Source organism: Schistocerca gregaria, chromosome 4 (assembly GCF_023897955.1).
Source record: "Schistocerca gregaria isolate iqSchGreg1 chromosome 4, iqSchGreg1.2, whole genome shotgun sequence".
NCBI lineage: Eukaryota > Metazoa > Arthropoda > Insecta > Orthoptera > Acrididae > Schistocerca > Schistocerca gregaria.
This window is the reverse complement of record NC_064923.1, coordinates 566,980,569-567,001,485: the sequence shown is the minus strand read 5'-3', so window position 1 is coordinate 567,001,485 and position 20,917 is coordinate 566,980,569. Positions and strand designations below refer to the sequence as shown.

At 43.3% G+C, this 20,917-nt stretch overlaps 1 protein-coding gene across 1 annotated transcript in view; it reads left to right on the top strand.

Moving 5' to 3' along the window:
• LOC126266887 (synaptic vesicle membrane protein VAT-1 homolog) overlaps positions 1-18,020 on the top strand; it is an 83,084-nt gene extending 65,064 nt beyond the window's left edge. Inside the window, exons 6-8 of the mRNA XM_049971554.1 lie at positions 16,127-16,384; positions 16,848-17,092; positions 17,174-18,020. Coding sequence (XP_049827511.1) covers positions 16,127-16,384; positions 16,848-17,092; positions 17,174-17,302 — 632 coding nt within the window. The 3' untranslated portion in view covers positions 17,303-18,020. The remainder of the gene's footprint in view (positions 1-16,126; positions 16,385-16,847; positions 17,093-17,173) is intronic.
• The last annotated feature ends 2,897 nt before the right edge of the window (positions 18,021-20,917 follow it).

Sequence of the window (20,917 nt, the reverse complement as noted above, 5' to 3'; positions counted from 1 at the left end):
AGGACCCAAGAAGTACTCACATGAAGAGCTCCTACGTCCCTCCAGCCAAACACGTCTTCATCTACTAACCGGAAAAGCACGAATTAGTCCAACAAAGGCAAACACACTTACCCTTCGCCAACTTGAAGATAATCTTTGGCGGTGTTGCCACGTGATACATTAGCACGGGTGGCCTCCATGTCGGCAGTGAGCACCATCAACCGTTTTTCTACGTTGAACTCCATACCGACGACGCAAACAAGCCGTTGCTTCTGTGGACCTCATAGAGCAGGAAACTCCTGCTTCTGTGCCCTGTAGCAGTGAGTCTTCGCAGGCTGTCACTAGACAGTCGCCGAGGTGAACACCCCCTTCATTTCTTCATCACGACTCCTCCAATGGAATTCTCACATCATTCGATTCCACAAGTAGGATTCACGCAGCATACCCTTACACTTCGCTTTCATATCCCAAAATTGCATCCTCACGACTGCTTTGAGCTTTCGTGTTTCTTCCCAGCTGGTTTTGACCTTCCCCTGAGGTCAGTGATCCAACTCAAGGGGGCGTCATGTTGCTCATACGGGACGACGTTCAGTCAACCCATCTAGCTGATTACCCATCTTCAAGCTGTTGCAGTTCGCCTTCCCTTCCTCACCTTTTTCCCGCTGTACCATTTATGTTGGCCCACCGTCATTAGATATCACCAGGGCAAACTTCGTTCGGCTTATTGGACTGCTACTTCTCCCATTTCTGCTACTTGGTGACTTTAATTGGTATCATCCCCTTTGGGGTTTTCCCAGAACCTCTGAAACGCGCCCTTTTGGCTGATCTTCTCAATCAGCTCAACCTCTTCTGCCTTAACACAGGAGCACCCAAAATCCTTTCCGACTCCTCGCACACACATTCCCTTTCGGACCTATCCTTCTGTCCACCTAGCCCATCGTCTTGAATGGTCCGGCCTTCTTGACACATACTCGAGTGACCTTTTCCCATGTGCTGTCAGTTTTATGACCCCTCCACCACCTGTTTGCACACCAAAATGGCGACATTCGAAGAACAGTTTTCCCCAGTTGTGAAGACCAGGTGGATTATCTCACAAACTTTATTCTTACTGCTGCCGAATGCACCATTCCTCATACTACCTCTTTACCATGTCGTGTCGAAGGCCCTTGGTGGTCTGAGGTATGCCGCGACCCCATTCACAAGGGGAGACGTGCCCCCCCCCCCCCCTCTCTCGCGTTTTTAACCGCGTTCCTCTTTGGGATAGCAAGAAAGCTAACTGGATTTCATTTACTAGTTCTTTTAATAGTTCCACTCCTTCCTCTGTCGTATGGGCCAACTTCCTACGGCTCTCTGGGACCAAGATCCATTTGCCAATTTCCGCCCTGACAGTACGAGATGTCATCGAGGACCCTTGGCCCTTGGGCCGCCATTTTGCGGAAATTTCGGAATCCTTCCACTGCCACCCTGCCTTCCTCCATCGGAAACGAGGGAAGGAGGCTCCGGGGGGTTGCGCTATACCCTTCTCATTTCCGAATCGTTAGAACTAAGACGCCGCCTTTACTATGATGGAGCTAGATCATGCTCTCAGTTCATCCCGATCCTCCGCCCCAGGGCTAGGCACTGTCAACATTCAGATGTTAATCACCTTACTCTTGTGGGAAAGCACTTTCTGCTTAATACATACAACCGTGTCTGGGCAGAGGGCACATTTCCCGGACGTTGCCGTGACGCCAGCGTCACACCCATACCTAAGCCCAGTAAGCACTAAAACAGTCCTCCTAACTACCGCCCCATCTCTATCACCAGACATGTTCACAAGGTGATGGAACGTACGATTCATGCGCAGCTGGTTTGGTGGCTCGAGTATCACAATTTACTAACGACTGCACAACGTGGATTTTGAGCGCGTCGTTCTCCAGTTGACCATCTCGTTACTTTGTCCACCCATGTCACGAAGGGTCCGAGACCGGCCGTGTTTCTCGATTCGGAGAAAGCCTACAACTGGAGGTGAACTGGTATCACACAAGTCTTTACACGTGGGGCTTTCGTAGCCGCCTGCTGTTTCCTTTAGGACTTTTTAAAGGACAAAGTTTTAAACGTGCGTGTGGGTTTTGTCTTATTCGACACCTTTATCCAGGAAACGGGCATGCTTCAGGGTTCCGTCCTTAGCGTCATCGTCTTCGCTATCGCTATTAACCCTATCATGGCATGTCTTCGAAGGGGCATCTCTGGCTCCCTTTTTGTTAACTATTTTTCCATCTATTGCAATCCTCCACGGACCTATCTCACTGAGCGAAGTCTTCGACGACGTCTTGATCGTCTTTACTCCCGAAGCGTTGACAATGGCTTTCGTTTCTCCACTGACAAAACCGTCTGTACGAATATCTGGCAGCGCAGTTGATTTCTCCCGCCATCTTTACATCTTGGGTGTGTTGCTCTTCCATTCGTTGCAACTACGAAATTCCTGGGGCTTTGGTTCAATAGAAAGCACTCTTGGTCCTCCCATGTATGATACCTGGCAGCCGACTGTATTCGGTCTCTCGATGTTCTGGGTGTCTTTGTAATGTCTCTTGCAGCGGTCTCTCCGCGATATTTTCAGAAATTTTTATAAAATATGTAACTCATGTACATATCTCGAAATATCTCTTATCTTACCGATTCATAAACTTTAATATACGATGATCATCAGTGCACGGTAGTTTCAAGCCCTATTATTCCTTGGAGCGTGCATTTACTCCATGGAATAGCTTCTCTGCTATCCATCTTTTCTCTTACGAAAAGATTGATTCAGATCTTGCCGATTAGCCGTGAAAGAACGTAGACCTATATGTATGTATTGTTGAGCTAGTCGCCATTTGATGAGATTCTGTATGAGAAGGAATTTAATACATGAACTAAAGTGTTTTCGCGTATTATTTGATTATTGTTGACAGTGTCTGCTTACTACGCTGTGTCGCACGGGATCAGTAGGGAACGTCTGATTTACGCTGGACGAACCTGCCGTTTTGTACGCTCGATATATCCAGTTTTACTTTAAATAAATAGGCTAACACGGTCTTACCAGGAGATCTCCGGTCTTCCCCATGTGATCACCGAAAGTTAATAATTACAAATGTTTTCAGGAGATCGACTGACTATTTTCGTTGCACCGACACTTCGAAATTGCTTCACTGCCTTATGGAATTTAAGTTAAGCTCAATTTAATTAGGATAGAACAGTATTGAACTGTGTGAATGTGATAAGCCTGCTTTGTGAATGAAAATTCCCTTAATATACGCATGTTTTTTATTATCCTGATCAGTGAAGCTAAATCAGGCCGGTGTGAGAGAGGTTTTTAAATTTCAGATCCCACAAAAATATTAAATCTTCAATGGCACTTCCTGGGATGCACATCGAACCAGGCTCCTCCGTTTGTACTGTTCACTTGTCTGTTCGAAACTCGACGATGGATGCTTAATTTGTGCATCTGCACGTCTGTCCCTCTTACGCCATCTCAACACTGTTCACCATCGTGGCATCCGTTTGGCCACTGGCGTCTTTTACACTACGCTCGTTGTCTGTATGCTGAAGCTGCTGAACTACTATTGTCCTACCGCCGTGACTTTCTCCTCGGCAGGTATGCATGGCGTTTGTCTGCCACTCGTGGCCACCCATCCTATGCCTCCTTCGATGATTCCTTTGATCGCTATGGGGGCGTCCCTATTGTTACCTCCTTGAGTCCTCTGCTTAGACTCCAGCGCCCTTCAAAGTGTGTCTGCGCATATCTTAGTGAAGCGGGTCCTGGAAAACTGCCACTTGCTCTCTGTTGGTGGAGCCACTGTGATGTTTATGTGGGTTCTTGGTCTTGTCGGTCTGCCAGGAAACGAAGCAGCTGACGCTGCTACCAAGGCTGAAATCCTTGTACCTCAGCCCACTAGTTCCTGCATTACCTCCAATGATCTCTGCGTTGCCGTCTACACGGAGGCGGTGTCCCTTTGGCATCGCCATTGGTCCTCCCTTCATGGGAATAAGCTCCGTATCATAAGCCTCTCCCCGCAGATTGGACGACCTCCTCTCGTCCCTCCCACCGGGAGGAGGCCATTTTAATTAGGTTACGTACTGAACACTGACTTTTTAGCCATCGTCATTTGAAAAATGGCTTTCCCCTACCGACGTTGTACACGTTTTAACTGTCCGCCGCTTCGTGAAGAAATGCCCATTTTGTTTTAATAGTTTACGCTCCCGCTTGGGTTTGCCGTCTGATTTATCGGCCATTTTAGCAAATGACGCTCGGGCTGTTGACCGTGTTTTTATCCGTCAAAGCTATATGGCGAAGATTAATTTTTAGTTTTTGACCTGTTTCTGTATGGTCTCTCTTTTAGCCCTTTCTCCACGTCCCTGTTTTTAGCTGTCTTGTCTTACGTCAATTGGGACTAACGTACATTCGTTTAACTCCTGTGTGTTCGTGTTCTATAATTTTGACTTGGGCGCGTATGACTCTAGTTGTTTTTGCGCCCTAAGACAGAACAAACTAAAAATACCGAAGAGGACGGGCAAAAGTAGTGTAGGTAGTCTCTTTAGTATATTAATTGTATTTTAGGCCTCCCACCAATAACACGTATTTTTTGGTTCGCTTGCTTCCGCACGACATTTTCTATGTGATGGTTAAGGGAAAAGAGTATCGTTAGAGACGGAGAGCTATGTGAACCCCGTAGTTAAAGGAATGGTTGGTTTGAAAATACCAATGTCTCTTCCGCCATTACAATGCAGTATTTCACGTTATATTTTACATAGTTCCGTCAGACGAAACTGAAGAGCAAATCTCCACCGTCACGTAACGGGACAGTACATGAAAGTAGCATAGATAAATTAAAATGAAGATAAATCCTATGCAGATGGAAAGCTACGAATATATATTATAATTAGAGTTGCGCTCTACCAAAACCACAGTTCGGTACTTTAAGCATGCTGTATAAGTGACGTCGTAAATGGTCGAATTGCCGGTGGTAATGGTAAAATTGTTTGGGAAATATATATTAATATGTAAGAGAAAATGGGAACCGACGTGTGTCCTCTTTTTGATTTGTTGTTGGTTGGTTGTTTTGCACAGTCAGAACCGCACGTCATTCAGCATTAGTCTTGTGTATTTAATATTCTTACAGAATTTGCATTTTATAATTTCCGTAAGAACCCGCAAAAATGTAACAGTATGTAGAGAATGTTTCCCTGAACAATTAGATAGGAACATGGGGTCGCAGAAGCCACCTTAACGAGATATGGAAGTAAATTAGTCCAGCGCTTTGTTTAGTTTTACTCTTTCCCAGCGAATGTACAACTAAAATGCACACAAATTTACACGCACTGTGCTGTTTATTTACATGTACATTATTTATTGCCTGTAAGGAAACACGGACGAGCCTGATTACTAGTAAGTCGTGATGCAGGTTTTGTTTACTCTGTGTCCTTAACGTGGCTCTGTTGTATCGTATTTACATTGTCCCATGACAGAACGCGCTATGAATCGACGACAGGCGCATTCATTGCATAGTGCTATTCAGAGACTTACAGTATTACACGATAGGGCAGTACCAGTAAAGCTTCGCAGAACTCACTGACATACATCTAGTGACAGAAATACGTTGCAACGCTCTCGCTGCTGGAAAGTTGTGCAGGGAGCGATTTCCTAACAGGCATTATCCGTCACTACGAATGTATATTTCCCTCGATCGACGAATGTGGGGAAACTGGTTCACTGGAAAGAAGAAACGAGAGATCTGGCAACACGAGCACCACCCGTACACACGATTTTGAAGAGGTGGTGCTCAAACGTGTCCCAGCGGACCCCACTAAAAGTACTACTCGTATTGCACGTGAAATGGGCGCTGCACGTATCAGCGCGTGGCGAGTACTCCACGAACAACAATTACACCCATATCACCCAGAAGTAGTCAATGCAATGCTTGGATCTAACTTCGTACCAACGGTCGCATTATGTCAGTGGTTTGCTCAAACAAAGGACTGATCGACCAGATTTCTTCTAAATCATTACTGCTTACTGACGGTCTCATTTGATCGTGATGGCATGTCGCATAGCAGGAATCGCCATGTGTGGGATGAGGAAAACACGCTGTAGTAGTCAGACCATCAGGTACGTTTTGCTGTGAATGTGTGGGTCGGTCTTGTAGGCCACAACCTCACTGGGCCATACCTTCTTCTAGTCATCTGAATAGCCACCTGTACTTGAGATTCGTTAACATAGTTCTTCCTCGGCTGTTGGAGAACGTACCCTTGGCTATTTGTGAGAAGATGTGGATACAACATAACGGTGCACCGCCTCACTGTAGTGTGATGTCTGCAGCAATCTGTGCTGCATTTCCTGGTCCCTGGATTGGGAGTAGAGGTCCTATTCCACGGTCTGCTAGGTAAAGTGACCTGAATCCCACTGATTATTTCCTAAGATGAAGTTTAAAGTCGTGTATGAGTCCCCAGTCGATACGAAGATGGAATTAGTTGACAGAATTGCAGCCGTCTATGATGAGATTTGAAACACACCAGGATTGACAGGATGCGTCAGAATCTTGGTCACCGATGTCATGCTAGCATTGAGGTTCATGGCCTTCCGTTTCAGCACATTTTGTAAGATTCAGTTCAAACGGTACACTGTCAGTGATGATGGTTTAAGTTAGCAGTAACTAATGTAAACAAGAATAACACGGTAATGTGATTTTATTCCCACTATCTCCAACGTTAGATTCCCCATCTAAAATTAATCAGTGGAGCACCGTCTGGCCTGTTAAACTGCTGCACGCTCTTATGGAAACACTCTGCAAATTTATTGTTTATACTCAGTAAAATCTCCGTCTGTTCAAAGACGAGACTTTGCTGTTGTTACTGATAAAAGCGAAAGTTGTTGAGAAATAACAGAAACATTATTTATACAACTACTGAATCGATGTTTGATATATTTTTCGCGATTTTAATTTTAAGTTTTTGTTGAGTGAATTATATATCTCATAAATTTGTATGGTTTTTGTTTATTTGTACAACATTCCTCTGTACAAAACTTTCCGAATAAAAACTGCACTAAACGTTCATACCTTCAGCTCAGCTATAAGTGATGTTTATTCTTAAGTAACAGACAGCAGGAAAACTATGTAGAACGAATGTGGCCCTTATATATCTTCAGTTTCTAAACGGTTCACAGCTTTGTGCTAGATAGGCAAATCTCTCACCTAACACAGCACTCTAAGAGCAGTAGTAGTGGTTAGTCTATGAATAGACAATACAACTGTCCCCTAAACACTTTCCTTACCACTGATAACATATCATGGTAAATATACGTCCCAGAGAACCAGTAGAAATCTTCTGCATGTTACTGCTGTGTATCAGTGTGTCATTGGTAAGGGTGGCCTGCTAATGATCAGCAGAATTCTTACAATTACAGATAGCACATGTAGCTGGTGCTGCCTTCTAGTTTAACCATCTGTTCAGCATTGTCACGCAGAATTAGTTCGCAACCCAATGAACAGATATAAAAAGCGGGAGGCTTTCCAGCTTCCCGGATAATTCCGATTAATGGACTGCACGCATGTATTGACATTTGCCGGATGACAAATGGTGCTCATACTGAACACCTGTAATGTGAGTTGAATGCTTGGACAGGCGCTCTATCCACTGATGTATGTCTACTTTGTGTGTGGTTTCTGCACAGTTCCCTTCCGAAACTCCGTAGGTACTTAAAAATAATGCTTAAAGTCCACTTCTCTCGACACTGGTACACGAAACCATGGGAAATATTTTGTTCATATTGTTAGTTCTGGTTATGGCATAGCAGTTCTCGTCAACTATGCTTAAAGTCGAGCAGCGCGGCAGCATCTCACATCGCCTATCTGCTGAATTTCAAATGGTTCTGAGCACTATGGGACTTAACAGCTTAGGTCATCAGTCCCCTTGAACTTAGAACTACTTAAACCTAACTAACCTAAGGACATCACACACATCCACGCCCGAGGCAGGATTCGAACCTGCGACCGTAGCGGTCGCGTCCGGCTCTGTCGAAGTGCCCCTTTCCTTTCCCCATCCCTTCAATTGCAGTAATAACCACCCTGTCGCAGTACAAACGGAATTATTCTCTCTCCTATAAATTAGGTGTTTCATTCAACCCTTTCCGTTCATGACACTTTGCGGTATGTATTCGGTCCTTATTCTCATGTACTTTAACATTTCTCTGTTAACACTAAATTTCACATGCTTTCAATCGTTTTATTATTTCTTTCTGGTCCCGATTCAGCTACTTTATCAGTTCTACAGAGATACCGTAATCCGCCCACCTCTGAACATTCAGTTGTCAGACAACATTCAGTCCTGCGACCTACGCACCTGCTGCTCACCCAGCTGGCTTAAATATTCTTAAAGTTATTGTGTATTATAAGCACCTGCTCTCTCACTTTTCATTTTATTAAGCATCCGACTTAGCTCATGACACTTTCGACGATCTTTGTCATCATTGATTTTCTGTCCCACTTCCATTTCAAGATAGACGCCTCTTGCATCATTGTGTAGTTCCTTACTGCTCTTGTCTCTCAGCTAAGAGCAGTGGGTCACCCTTTCATGCCTGCAGTTAATATGACATGGCCTAGCAGTGGGATAAACTATTCTCTTCGACTTCACCAAAACCTTTGTAGCATAGGTAATCTAAAATGGCCACTACAAGAAACGTGTAAAATCATTCCTTTTTTCCTCACTCTGCCTTCTAATACCAACCGTGTTTGCAAAACTGGAGCACTACTCCAAATAAGAAAACGTCGATAATCATCCTACTTTAGTTTCGCTTTTCTCTTCGTTTCTTTGGTAAGGTCCTGAATTTTTCGAGCGTGTAATACGAAACTGATTACAGGTTAATTTTTGCCTCTTCTTAGGTTCATTCGGAATGTTGTTGTCTTCAGTCCTGGGACTGGTTTGATGCAGTTCTCCAAACTACTGTCCTGTGCAAGCTTCATCATCTCCCAGTACCTACTGCAACCTACATCCTTCTGAATCTGCTTAGTGTATTCATCTCTTGGTCTCCCTCTACGATTTTTACCCTCCACGCCGCCCTCCGATGCTAAATTGGCGATCCCTTGATGCCTCAGAAAATGTCCTACCAACCGATCCCTTCTTCTGGTCAAGTTGTGCCAATCCTATTCAATACCTCCTCATTAGTTACGTGATCTATCCACCTTATCTTCAGCATTCTTCTGTAGCACCACCTTTCGAAAGCTTCTATTCTCTTCTTGTCCAAACTAGTTATCGTCCATGTTTCACTTCCATACATGGCTACACTCCATACAAGTACTTTCAGAAACGACTTCCTGATACATAAATCTATATTCGATGTTAACAAATTTCTCTTCTTCAGAAACGCTTTCCTTGCCATTGCCAGTCTAAATTTTATATCCTCTCTACTTCGACCATCATCAGTTATTTTACTTCCTAAATAGCAAAACTCCTTTACTACTTTAAGTGTCTCATTTCCTAATCTAATTCCCTCAACATCACCCGATTTAATTTGACTACATTCCATGATCCTCGTTTTGCTTTTGTTCATCTTATATCCTCCTTTCAAGACACTATCCATTCCGTTCAACTGCTCTTCCAAGTCCTTTGCTGTCTCTGACAGAATTACAATGTCATTGGCGAATCTCAAAGTTTTTATTTCTTCTCCGTGGATTTTAATACCTACTCCGATTTTTTCTTTTGTTCCCTTTACTGCTTGCTCAATATACAGATTGAATAACATCGGGGAGAGGCTACAGCCCTGTCTCACTCCCTTCCCAACCGCTGCTTCCCTTTCATGCCCCTCAACTCTTAACTGCCATCTGGTTTCTGTACAAATTGTAAATAGCCTTTCGCTCCCTGTATTTTACCCCTGCCACCTTCAGAATTTGAAAGAGAGTATTCCAGTCAACATTATCAAACGCTTTCTCTAAGTCTACAAATGCTAGGAATGTAGGTTTGCCTTTCCATAATCTAGCTTCTAAGATAAGTCGTAGGGTCAGTATTGCCTCACGTGTTCCAGCATTTCTACGGAATCCAGACTGATCTTCTCCGAGGCCAGCTTCTACCAGTTTTTCCATTTGTCTGTAAAGAATTCGCATTAGTATTTTGCAGCTGTGACTTGTTAATCTGATAGTTCGGTAATTTTCACATCTATCAACACCTGCTTTCTTTGGGATTGGAATTATTATAGACTTCTTGAAGTCTGAGGGTATTTAGCCTGTCTCATACATCTTGGTCACCAGCTGGTAGACTTCAGTCATGAATGACTCTCCCAAGGCCTTCAGTAGTTCTAATGGCTTGTTGTCTACTCCGGGGGCCTTGTTTCGACTGAGGTCTTTCAGTGCTTTGTCAAACTCTTCACGCAGTATCGTATCTACCATTTCGTCTTCATCTACATCCTCTTCCATTTCCATAATATTGTCCTCAAGTACATCGCCCTTGTATAAACCCTCTATATACTCCTTCCAACTTTCTGCCTTCCCTTCTTTGCTTAGAACTGGGTTGCCATCTGAACTCTTGATGTTCATACAAGTGGTTCTCTTCTCTCCAAAGGTCTCTTTAATTTTCCTGTAGGCAGTATCTATCTTACCCTAGTGAGATAAGCTTATACATCCTTACATTTGTCCTCTAGCCATCCCTGCTTAGCCATTTTGCACTTCCTGTCGATCTCATTTTTGAGACGTTAGTATTCCTTTTTGCCTGCTTCATTTACTGCATTTTTATATTTTCCCCCTTTCGTCAATTAAATTCAATATTTCTTCTGTTACCCAAGGTTTTCTAGCAGCCCTCGTCTTTTTACCTACTTTATCCTCTGCCGCCTTCACTACTTCATCCCTCAGAGCTACCCATTCTTCTACTGTGTTTCCTTCCCTCATTCCTGTCAATTGTTCCCTTATGCTCTCCTTGAAACTCTGTACAACCTCTGGTTCTTTGAGATTATCCAGATTCCATGGCCTTAAATGACCACCTTTTTGCAGTTTCTTCAGTTTTAATCTACAATTCATAACCAATAGATTGTGGTCAGAGTCCACATCTGTCCCTGGAAATGTCCTACAATTAAAAACCTGATTCCTAAATCTGTCTTACCATTATATAATGTATCTTATACCTTTTAGTATCTCCAGGATTCTTCCATGTATACAACCTTCTTTTATGATTCTTGAACCAAGTGTTAGCTATGATTAAGTTACGCTCTGTGCAAAATTCTACCAGACGGCTTCCCCTTTCATTTCTTAGCCCCAATCCATATTCACCCACTATGTTTCCTTCTCTCCCTTTTCCTACTGACGAATTCCAGTCACCCATGACTATTAAATTTTCGTCTCCCTTCACTACCTGAATAATTTCTTTTATCTCATCATACATTTCCTAAATTTCTTCATCTGCAGAGCTAGTTGGCATATAAACGTGTACTACTGTAGTAGGCGTGGGCTTTGTGTTTATCTTGGCCACAATAATGCGTTCACTATGCTGTTTGTAGTAGCTTACCCACACTCCGATTTTTTTATTCATTATTAAACCTACTCATGCATTACCCCTATTTGATTTTGTATTTACAACCCTGTATTCACCTGACTAAAAGTCTTGTTCCTCGTGCCACCGAACTTCACTAATTCCCACTATATCTAACTTTAACCTATCCATTTCCCTTCTTAAATTTTCTGACCTACCTGCCCGATTAAGGGATCTGACATTCCACGCTCCGATCCATAGAACGCCAGTTATTCGGAATAAGAGTAGTAGTTACCCTTTCTAAAAAGTGGTAGAATGTCCCGAGTTTCTTGAACTTCATTTTAAATGTTGTAAAACTCTTGATCATTCCTCTGTCGTAACCTAAAGCTCATGAGTGTTCAGTTGATGTCATCAATATTTAGAAATTTGTGCTTTCAGAGTTCGTTCAAAGCATTCTGAAGTTCTGAAATAAGGCTAGACTATTCTTTGCAATAGTATTGAATAGTGTTACAATCATAGATAGTTCTTCGTTTCAAATGACCCACTTCTCCTTCATCGTGGGGGTGTTAGAGCATGATTTTTCCTACCTAATAATTCAAAAGCAATTAAAAATGCATGTCTGCAGATTTAAGTTACCTTACGTTGAAATATTGTACGCATTTTGGAAGAAGGGTTTCTACCTACAATACGGATTTTTGAGAAGGGTGGTAAATATAAGAACAGAAAAAAGACGGAATCTACTTGTTCTTCCGGCGTACCGCGCAGCGCGGTAGCTTGCGGGACGCTAGTGAGTCAGGACAGAGTACAGTCGGCGCGACGGATTAGCGACTGTACCTGGTCCACCGGTCAGCCTCAGTGTGATTTTTAGGCGTTTTTCCACACTACTTTAAGGAACTGCTAGGCGGTTTCCAATATCCGTCTTAGAAAATACGAAACGCAAGCAGCGTAACTACCACCACACATAGAACTAAGTTCACACAATTCATACAAAGGCGGTGTTATTTAGTTCACTCACTTAGGTTAATTGACGGTGCTGTAACGACAGTAAGGACATCCAACCGCAAAGTTAAATAAAACGAATTTCCTAAATATTGAGTACAGTCGACCCCACTATACATTGGATGAAAGCTCAGTAAAACATGAAAAAGAAACAATCGTAATCTGACGGTGCATTACATTTTACTGTTGTCGAAAGTAAACCAGGTTTTATTTCGCCCCACACAAAGTACGTTGCCAGATAGACTGTTGTCGCTTTTATGGTATCTGAAGGTAAACGGGTGATACTGGTATTTGTTTCGTCAGTAGTTCTTGGCGTTTACGAAATAGGATTTTTGTCCAAAAATGTCTTGTTACCCGCGGCACCCACATATTACTCCCCCCAGTCCAGTGATCTGGAATTTGTCCCCACGATTATTGTCCGCGTGAAGTCATCAAAATGTTCTTTAAAGCACCTGGCCCTTAAAAATTAAGTCAATTATTTGAAAGCGGAAGAATAGTTCATGAAGTTCTCTGCCAGCCCCAATTAGTGCAGCGAATGAGAAACTTCAAGAAAAATTGAGAATAACTGCTGCACTGCACAGTCCAGGTCGTATAGAAGTAAAGTACTATGATATTACGCTGACTTGTAAAATTTAAGGACGGAAGTAACGTTCTTATGACGAGTCACAGCCCAATAACATATCTCCATGAAACTTGAGCCACATACAGAATGAACTGCTACAGTATAGTATAAGGTTGCTGCAAAGGATACGTAATGAGACGAACAGAAAGACCATAATTACACTGAAATCACCGCGACTCCTGATCGTTTACTGGACATTGCAAAAGGTGGGAATGGCTCTTTGTACACTACTGGCCACTGAAAATGCTACACCACGAAGATGTGCTACAGACGCGAAATTTAATCGACAGGAAGAAGATGCTGTGATATGCAAATGATTCTCTTCAGAGCATTCACACAACGTTGGCGCCGGTGGCGACACCTACAACGTGCTGACATGAGGAAAGTTTTCTACCGATTTCTCATACACAAACAACAGTTGACCGACGTTGCCTGGTGAAACGTTGTGATGCCTCGTGTAAGGAGAAGTAATGCGTACCATCACGTTTCCGACTCTGATAAACGTCGGATTGTAACCTATCGCGATTGCGGTTTATCGTATCGCGACATTGCTGCTCGCGTTGTTCGAGATCGAATGACTTTTAGCAGAATATGGAATCGGTGGGTTCAGGAGGGTAATACGAACGCCGTGCTGGATCCCAACGGTCCCCTATCACTAGCAGTCGAGACAACAGGCATCTTATCCGCATGGCTGTAAAATATCGTGGAGCCACGTCTCGATCCCTGACTCAACAGATGGGCACGTTTGCAAGACGACAACCATCTGCACGAACAGTTCGACGACGATTGCAGCAGCATGTACTATCAGCTCGGACACCATGGCTCCGGTTAACGTTGACGCTGCACCACAGGCAGGAACGCTGGCGATGGTGTACTCAATGACGAAGCTGGGTTCAAGAATGGCAAAACGTCATTTTTTCGGATGAACCCAATTTCTGTTTACAGCATCATGATGGTCGCATCCGAATTTGTTGACATCTCGATGAACGCACATTGAAAGCGTGTATTCGTCATCGCCATACTGACGTTTCACCTGGCGTGATCTTATGGGGTGTCATTGGTTACACGTATCGGTCACATAGTGTTCGCACTGACGGCACTTTGAACAGTGGACGCTACTTTTAAGATGTTACGACTCGTGGCTCTACCCTTTATTCGATCCTTGCGAAGCCCTACATTTCAGCAGGGTAATATACGACCGCATGTTGCAAGTCCTGTACGGGCCTTTCTGGATACAGAAAATGTTAAACTGATGGTCTGGCCAGCACATTCTCCAGATCTCTCACAACTGAAAACGTCAGGTCAGTGGTGGCCGAGCAACTGGCTCGTCACAATACGCCACTCACTACTCTTGATGAACTGTGGTACCGTGTTGAAGCTGCACGGGCAACTGTACCTCTACACGCCATCCAAGTTCTGTTTGACTCAATGCCAACTCGAATAAATGCCGGTATTACGGCCAGAGGTGGCTGTTCTGGGTACTGATTTCTCAGGAGCTATGCACCCAAATTGCGTGAAAATGTTATGACATGTAATCACGTGTCAGTTCTACTATAATATATTTGTCCAATGAATACCCGTTTGTCTTCTGCATTTCTTCTTGGTGTAGCAATTTTAATGGCCAGTAGTGTAGAATGTGTGCTAACGAGGGAGAACAGTGAATGTTATGCGATCTCCTGCCATGCTTCCAACGAGGTCGCTAAGGAGTTGTTCTGGTAGGGTGCTCCAAACCTCCTTCAGAGTGGTTGAGAACGGCTGGATAGTCGTCGGTGTATGTGGATTTGCTATTACACGTCTGCCCAACACATCCCGCACGTGCTTGATTCGGGTGGGCCAATCCATTCACCGAATATCTCAGCAGCTATTCTAATTAATATTTTAGATGCGGTCGCGCAGTGTTATCCGTAAAACCTGCGTCGGAGTCGAATGCCCCACTGAAAAGACTAAGATTGGGAAGGAGTAAGGTGTCACAATGAAGTTGATAGGGGACTTTATCGTGTTCAAGAACTCAGAGGTCAGCACACCATGCCTCCCCACACCGTAACACCCAGACCAAAAAAACTATCAGTTCCAACGGCGTTTCTGAGTGCATTACGAAGGCACGTCTAGCATCAGCACTCAGGCTGATTCTGCTCTCATGTGAAAAGAGCACGGATCATCGCATACTATGCCGCCAATGAGTGGGTGTCAACGTGACACACTATACTGGTCGTCAGGTAGAGAGACCAGTCCTTCTCAGTTGGCATGTCACTAACGTGGGATTGCGAGCCATGTCCTGTTAAGTGTCGTTGTAGTAGCACCCTCTGTTTGACGTGGGTCCGTCGTTACCTTATTACAGTGCCATCTGCTGATGTAGTGGACCGTGGTCGAGCACCTCCTCTTCTTCGGACAGCAGAGGCTGTTTCGGAACGCTCCCCATGCACACGAAAGAACGCATCGAGAAATACCACCTCCTGAGTTACACTCGCTACAAGTACTGCTGCTTCCCAATGAATCTTGCCCGTGTGAAGTCTCCCAAATGTCTCAAGATCATGTGGCAAAGACCACCACCACCACCACCACCACCACCACCACCGGGCACCGTAACTGCTCCCTGATAGCCAGACTTTTTCCGTCCCTTCGACTGCATCTTCTTGAAGATCCAACCGCCCTTGGTGCTATAGTTACTGACCTTGCTACGCTTACATCCATTAGTGGCAGGTTTATATTAGGTGTATCTGTAATTACAAAATCATTGATTTGTGACAGGAATTCAGAGTTTTGTAATATATAATGAAATTTTATAATGTATTTATGTTTACAAAGAAAATCTTTGTATATTGGGAACTGGCTCAAGCTTAGGGCACTTATAAAATATGAAAAATACAGGGAAGTCCCACCGCAAACGGAAGGGGCTTGGCGTGATGTAAAAGGAGGTTTTGGCGGTCGAACCAGTTAGTTAATATGTTATGTTACTTTATCCATTTCGTCCTTTAGTTTTGCAGAGCGATGTGGTTTAACATTATAAGCTTCCTAATTTTCGTAAAGGAACAAATAGCAGAGAATTTTTGTTTTCAGGTGGTGTAGGCACTGCCGTTGTGCAGCTTGCTCGACTGGTCCCTTTGGTCAAGATCGTGGGGACGGCTTCCGTAACCAAGCATGAAAAACTGAGGGCTCTCGGTGTAGACCGCGTCTTCCGCCACGATGAAAATTACGTGGGGCAAATCTTGGAAGAATACCCTGGAGGCGCAGATATTGTCATAAACACTAACGGCGGGGTAGATATTGAAAAATGCTTGAAGCTGGTAAAAGCGTGCGGAAGATTAATCAACATTGGTGAGTAAAATTGTCGCTGGGCGGATGACATGTTTCGTCAAAGGTAATATTTGATGTTGTTCTGTAAATCCAAGTGCTTTTGACTGGAAAAGAATCGTGCGAAGATTAAATTAACACTAGGAAAACGAACACCCTATTTACTAAATGTTTATTTGTTTCAACATAGCCGTTAGATGTTGGAAATGTGCTCACATATAGCTGATTACGTAGACTTGCATCGTAAAAAGGTAAACTTTTGGTTCTATGTAAGAAAGACGTGGAAGGCGTTAAATGAATAATATACATCTTGAGTACGTACAAAAAAATTCTCATCAGCAAGAGAAGAATTAGGCAAAATCTGTATTAGTTACTGAGGAATATTTTTAAAGTATTGAATGTGAACCAAAGCTGAAGTCTGACATTACTGTTATGTATGTATTAACGTGTGTGTCCTATAAACTAAGAAATTGTTGAACAATTTCAGGTTCAAACAGCACGGCTATATATCCAAAAACTAAGTTTTGGGGATTGAAGAGGCCATCATGGGATACCAGACAGATATCAACAACACACATGATCAAGAGGAATTGCGCTGTGATAGGTCTAAACGTCGGAGACTACCTGGAAAATGACACGAAGAAAGTGCAAAAAATACTGACGACAGTGTTCCAGCTTTATACGAGGGAGCAAATTCACCCACAAATTCATTCCATTTTAGAGTTCGAGAAGGTGAATTTCTTCCGTACAGCGACTAGTGACACGGTTTTAGGTAACTTTTGACAGTGTTCTATTATCTATTTTGTTTTCCAGGTTGTCGACGGTATGAGGCAGCTGTGCAGTCGAGAGAACTGCGGCAAAGTAATCCTGTCTGTTCAGGACGAGGCTGCCCGATTGGAGGTGCCGGAATATGTCCTGAATCCCCCACGAAGGGTGAGGTAGGGCTGCCGCAAATAGGGAGACTAGAGTGGGACAGGCAGGAATAGTCGTCGTCGTAGTCACAACGTTCGAAAGTGTGATTAAAACGCGACGGGAGAACACACTGAAAGTCAGCGACAACCGTGGGTTTTCAGTTGGATCAGTGGCGTTATATATGATTTATATATACTGCATTTACACTTACTTATATACTCCAAATTGATGAATATTGCTCTGAATGTTCAACCTTTATGGCACGTTGTTACTTATTGTTGTTTTAAACAATATCGTTATTTGTGTCAAATATAATATAATCATAAAGATTATTCAATATGCCATTAAAGGCTTATCTATTGTCATTAGCATAGCTTCCCATTCAGCATTTCATAGCTGTTTTGCTTCCGTCAGACACAAGGCTAAGAAATCCTTTCACACTACTATCTATCCATGCTTTTCTCATCCACTTACATTTCTCTCTTCCTTCCATCAGATCTGATAATCTTTCCCTATTCTTTCTTGCTTTTCCTCTGGCCAATCAGCTTTGGGACGGATCGACTAGTGGGAACACCCATATTTATTTTTAATCTTCAAAATATATCGTTAGTATCAAATTCAAATTGAGTTGGCCGCGAGGGCAGAGGAGCCATGTCACGGACTGCGCAGCCCCTGCCACCGGTGTGTGCGTGTGCGTGTCTTAGCATTAGTTAAAGTAGTGTGTAAGTGTAAGGCCAAGGACGGATGACCTCAGCAGTTTGTGGTTTCTCTCTTTCAAAATTTCAAATTATTTCAAAAGGAAAAGATCTTGGTTGCAAAGAATAATTTTTAACAACGCATTTCACAATTTTTGTCATCACATTCTCTACAAAAGAAAGGAAAGAAGAAAAGTATTAGTAAGAAAAGGGTGCAGGGTTCCATCATTCACCGTTACAATGAGTAAAAGTTACTGAAAAACTGTGAAAGGGAAAACTGACGTAGTAATTAGCAAATCAGTATTGGTCCGAAATGTGTGAAAAAAGTTTGTGAATTCCTATGGGACCAAACTGCTGAGGTAATCGGTCCCTACACACACACACACACACACACACACACACACACACACACACACACGCGCGCGCGGGCGCGCGCGCGCGCGCGCGCGCGGGCGCGCGCGCGCACGGTAAATGGCAACAGAGAAAAAAGCACAAGGACACCATACTATAGAAGCAAAATACTTGACCTAGAACACACTAGCATCTGCAGACGTAGAATCGCGGGAAATACTGCCACGCTTACAAATTTCTGCGCTTTTATTAGTTAATAAATTATTTGCTCGTGGTAGAGGTGCAGGATAGAACCCTGTTCCATTTCTTTATTTTTCCCTTTCTTTGTAGGTAATCTCATCTTGCCCCAAAAGACTGAAATGCGTTGTTAAATGATCAAGATTTGCATCCTAGACTGTTTCTTCTTTAAATAACCCTTAGCGGTTGCCGTACCAGCCAACTAATGAAGCGAGAAAGATTTTCTTGTAAGTCAGGGATAGGTCACCATCGTCAGCGCGGGCGGACAAGTGATCTATGAGTGAGCGGACTAATTTGTAGCAATGGGTGGAATATCAACGTTACAGATGTTATGTATTTGTACGAGACATGATTTCACATTGTATTGGAATGAAGAGTACAAGGCAGCTGGCAGCGAGAGCTGCGACATCGTGACAACAATCTACTGGCGGAGTAAGAGCGCCCAATAGCCTCGGCTGAAGAAGTTGAAACACTGTTGTGTGTTAATGTCGAGTTCTAGTTTTGGTTGTTCTCTAAAAAGATCGACAGGCCGTGCAAGTGCTGTAGTTGATGCCACGTTTATGTTGGTTTTTACTGCGAGTGGCTTGTAATTTTTGATTGAAGAAAACATGTCATACATTACAGAAGCTCCCACCTTCTGATGTGTTGTCGTTGCTTCAAAATTGAAAGTCGTTATTTATGATTGATGAAGTGAAATCAATTACTATAGACCATTCTGATTGAAATGAAAGTAACTCAAAGAAGTACTAGTGAATTGTTCCAGGGAAACACTTGCATCAGCTGTCGGAAGTTAAGACTTCAACTCCACATTTATCAGGGTCGTAATAACCGTTAATCATTGTGCATTATTAGGGAATTTAGTTTAAGCCCCTTTAGGTGACACTCCACCCCGCTTGGGGTTTGGGATGTTGGGCATCCAGATTCAGGAAAGTGAATAACATTGGTAATATTAACTGCCCCAGGGAGAGACCGCTACAATGGTGACCTGCCAGGATAGTTTTTGATATTAATTAAATTAACATCATATTACAACAAATAAGCCCTCGGTCACAAATACTAAGTCAAAATTGACCAGAATTTGACTAACTGTTCTAAAACATATTAAGTATATAATACATTAACATTAAAGTTTGTACTGACTGGAAAAAGATGCAGTAGTTAGGTCACACATTAATAATCTAATCCTGAAGACCACGCTCATAGTAGCGTCGAAACCTGGTGAATTTTGACTTAATATTTCTTACCGAGGGCTATTTGTTCTAATATAATTCGGACACGGTCACTGAACCTTAGCTGCTATGTTCAAAGCTTTAGGTTTTTTAGATTAAGATCGCCAGTGATATGTACATTCCAGTTGACTAGACAACATGCTGTGGCTTTAATGTTCATCTCGTATGTGGATGCAACTATACATATTCCTTGCGGTGTCTGAGGCTGAAGAACAGTGGTCAGCTGAGATAAAGGTCCGTCTCCGCGGGCCCCACAGTGGTGCGGCAAAGGAGTCACTAAGGGCTGCGTGCGTGTTTGCGTGCTCACTTTGATTCTGCTATACGACTGAGTCGTGCAGCAGACATCAGGCACTTAAAGCGTACGAGGTGGCGCAGTGGTTAGCACACTGAACTCGCATTCGGGAGGACGACGGTTCAATCCCGTCTCCAGCCATCCTGATTTATGTTTTCCGTGATTTCCCTAAATCGTTTCAGGCAAATGCCGGGATGGTTCCTATGAAAGGGCACGGCAGATACCCTTCCCAATCCTTCCCTAATCCGAGCTTGCGCTCCGTCTCTAATGACCTCGTTGTCGACGGGACGTTAAACACTAACCACCACCACCACCACCACTTACAACGTATGCGCAGTGGACAGACGAAGGAGGAGCTGGTATTATACCAGTAGTGGCGGCGCCATTGAGTTACGTCTCAAGGTGCTGCGAAACTGAGAGGTAGCTGTACACTGTTACACTCAGAATCAACAAGTGCACTCCATACTTCGTGCGTTCGTTGGCTACAATGCAATTCGTGCTGCTTATTTTTGAGATAAGATCAAAGAAATTGTATTAATAATTCGACTGGATGACAGTGGAAGAAGACATTTATAGACTAATTTGTAACACATACAGAAACGATAGGGACCTTAAAGTGATAACTGTAGACTCGCAGGAAACGAAAAATAACAAAAATGCTGATAATTCTGGGGATAAAGAGGAACACAGTCAATATGCCCTACACAGAACAATGTAAACTAAGTCAGAATATAGTGTTAGAGATAAAAGGTGTTAAACAGCGATTACTGTCAGAAATGAGAGGTAGTTGTAATGAGTTGAAATCAGAGTGGTAAATTAGGTGAAAAAGTCAGACTTGCTA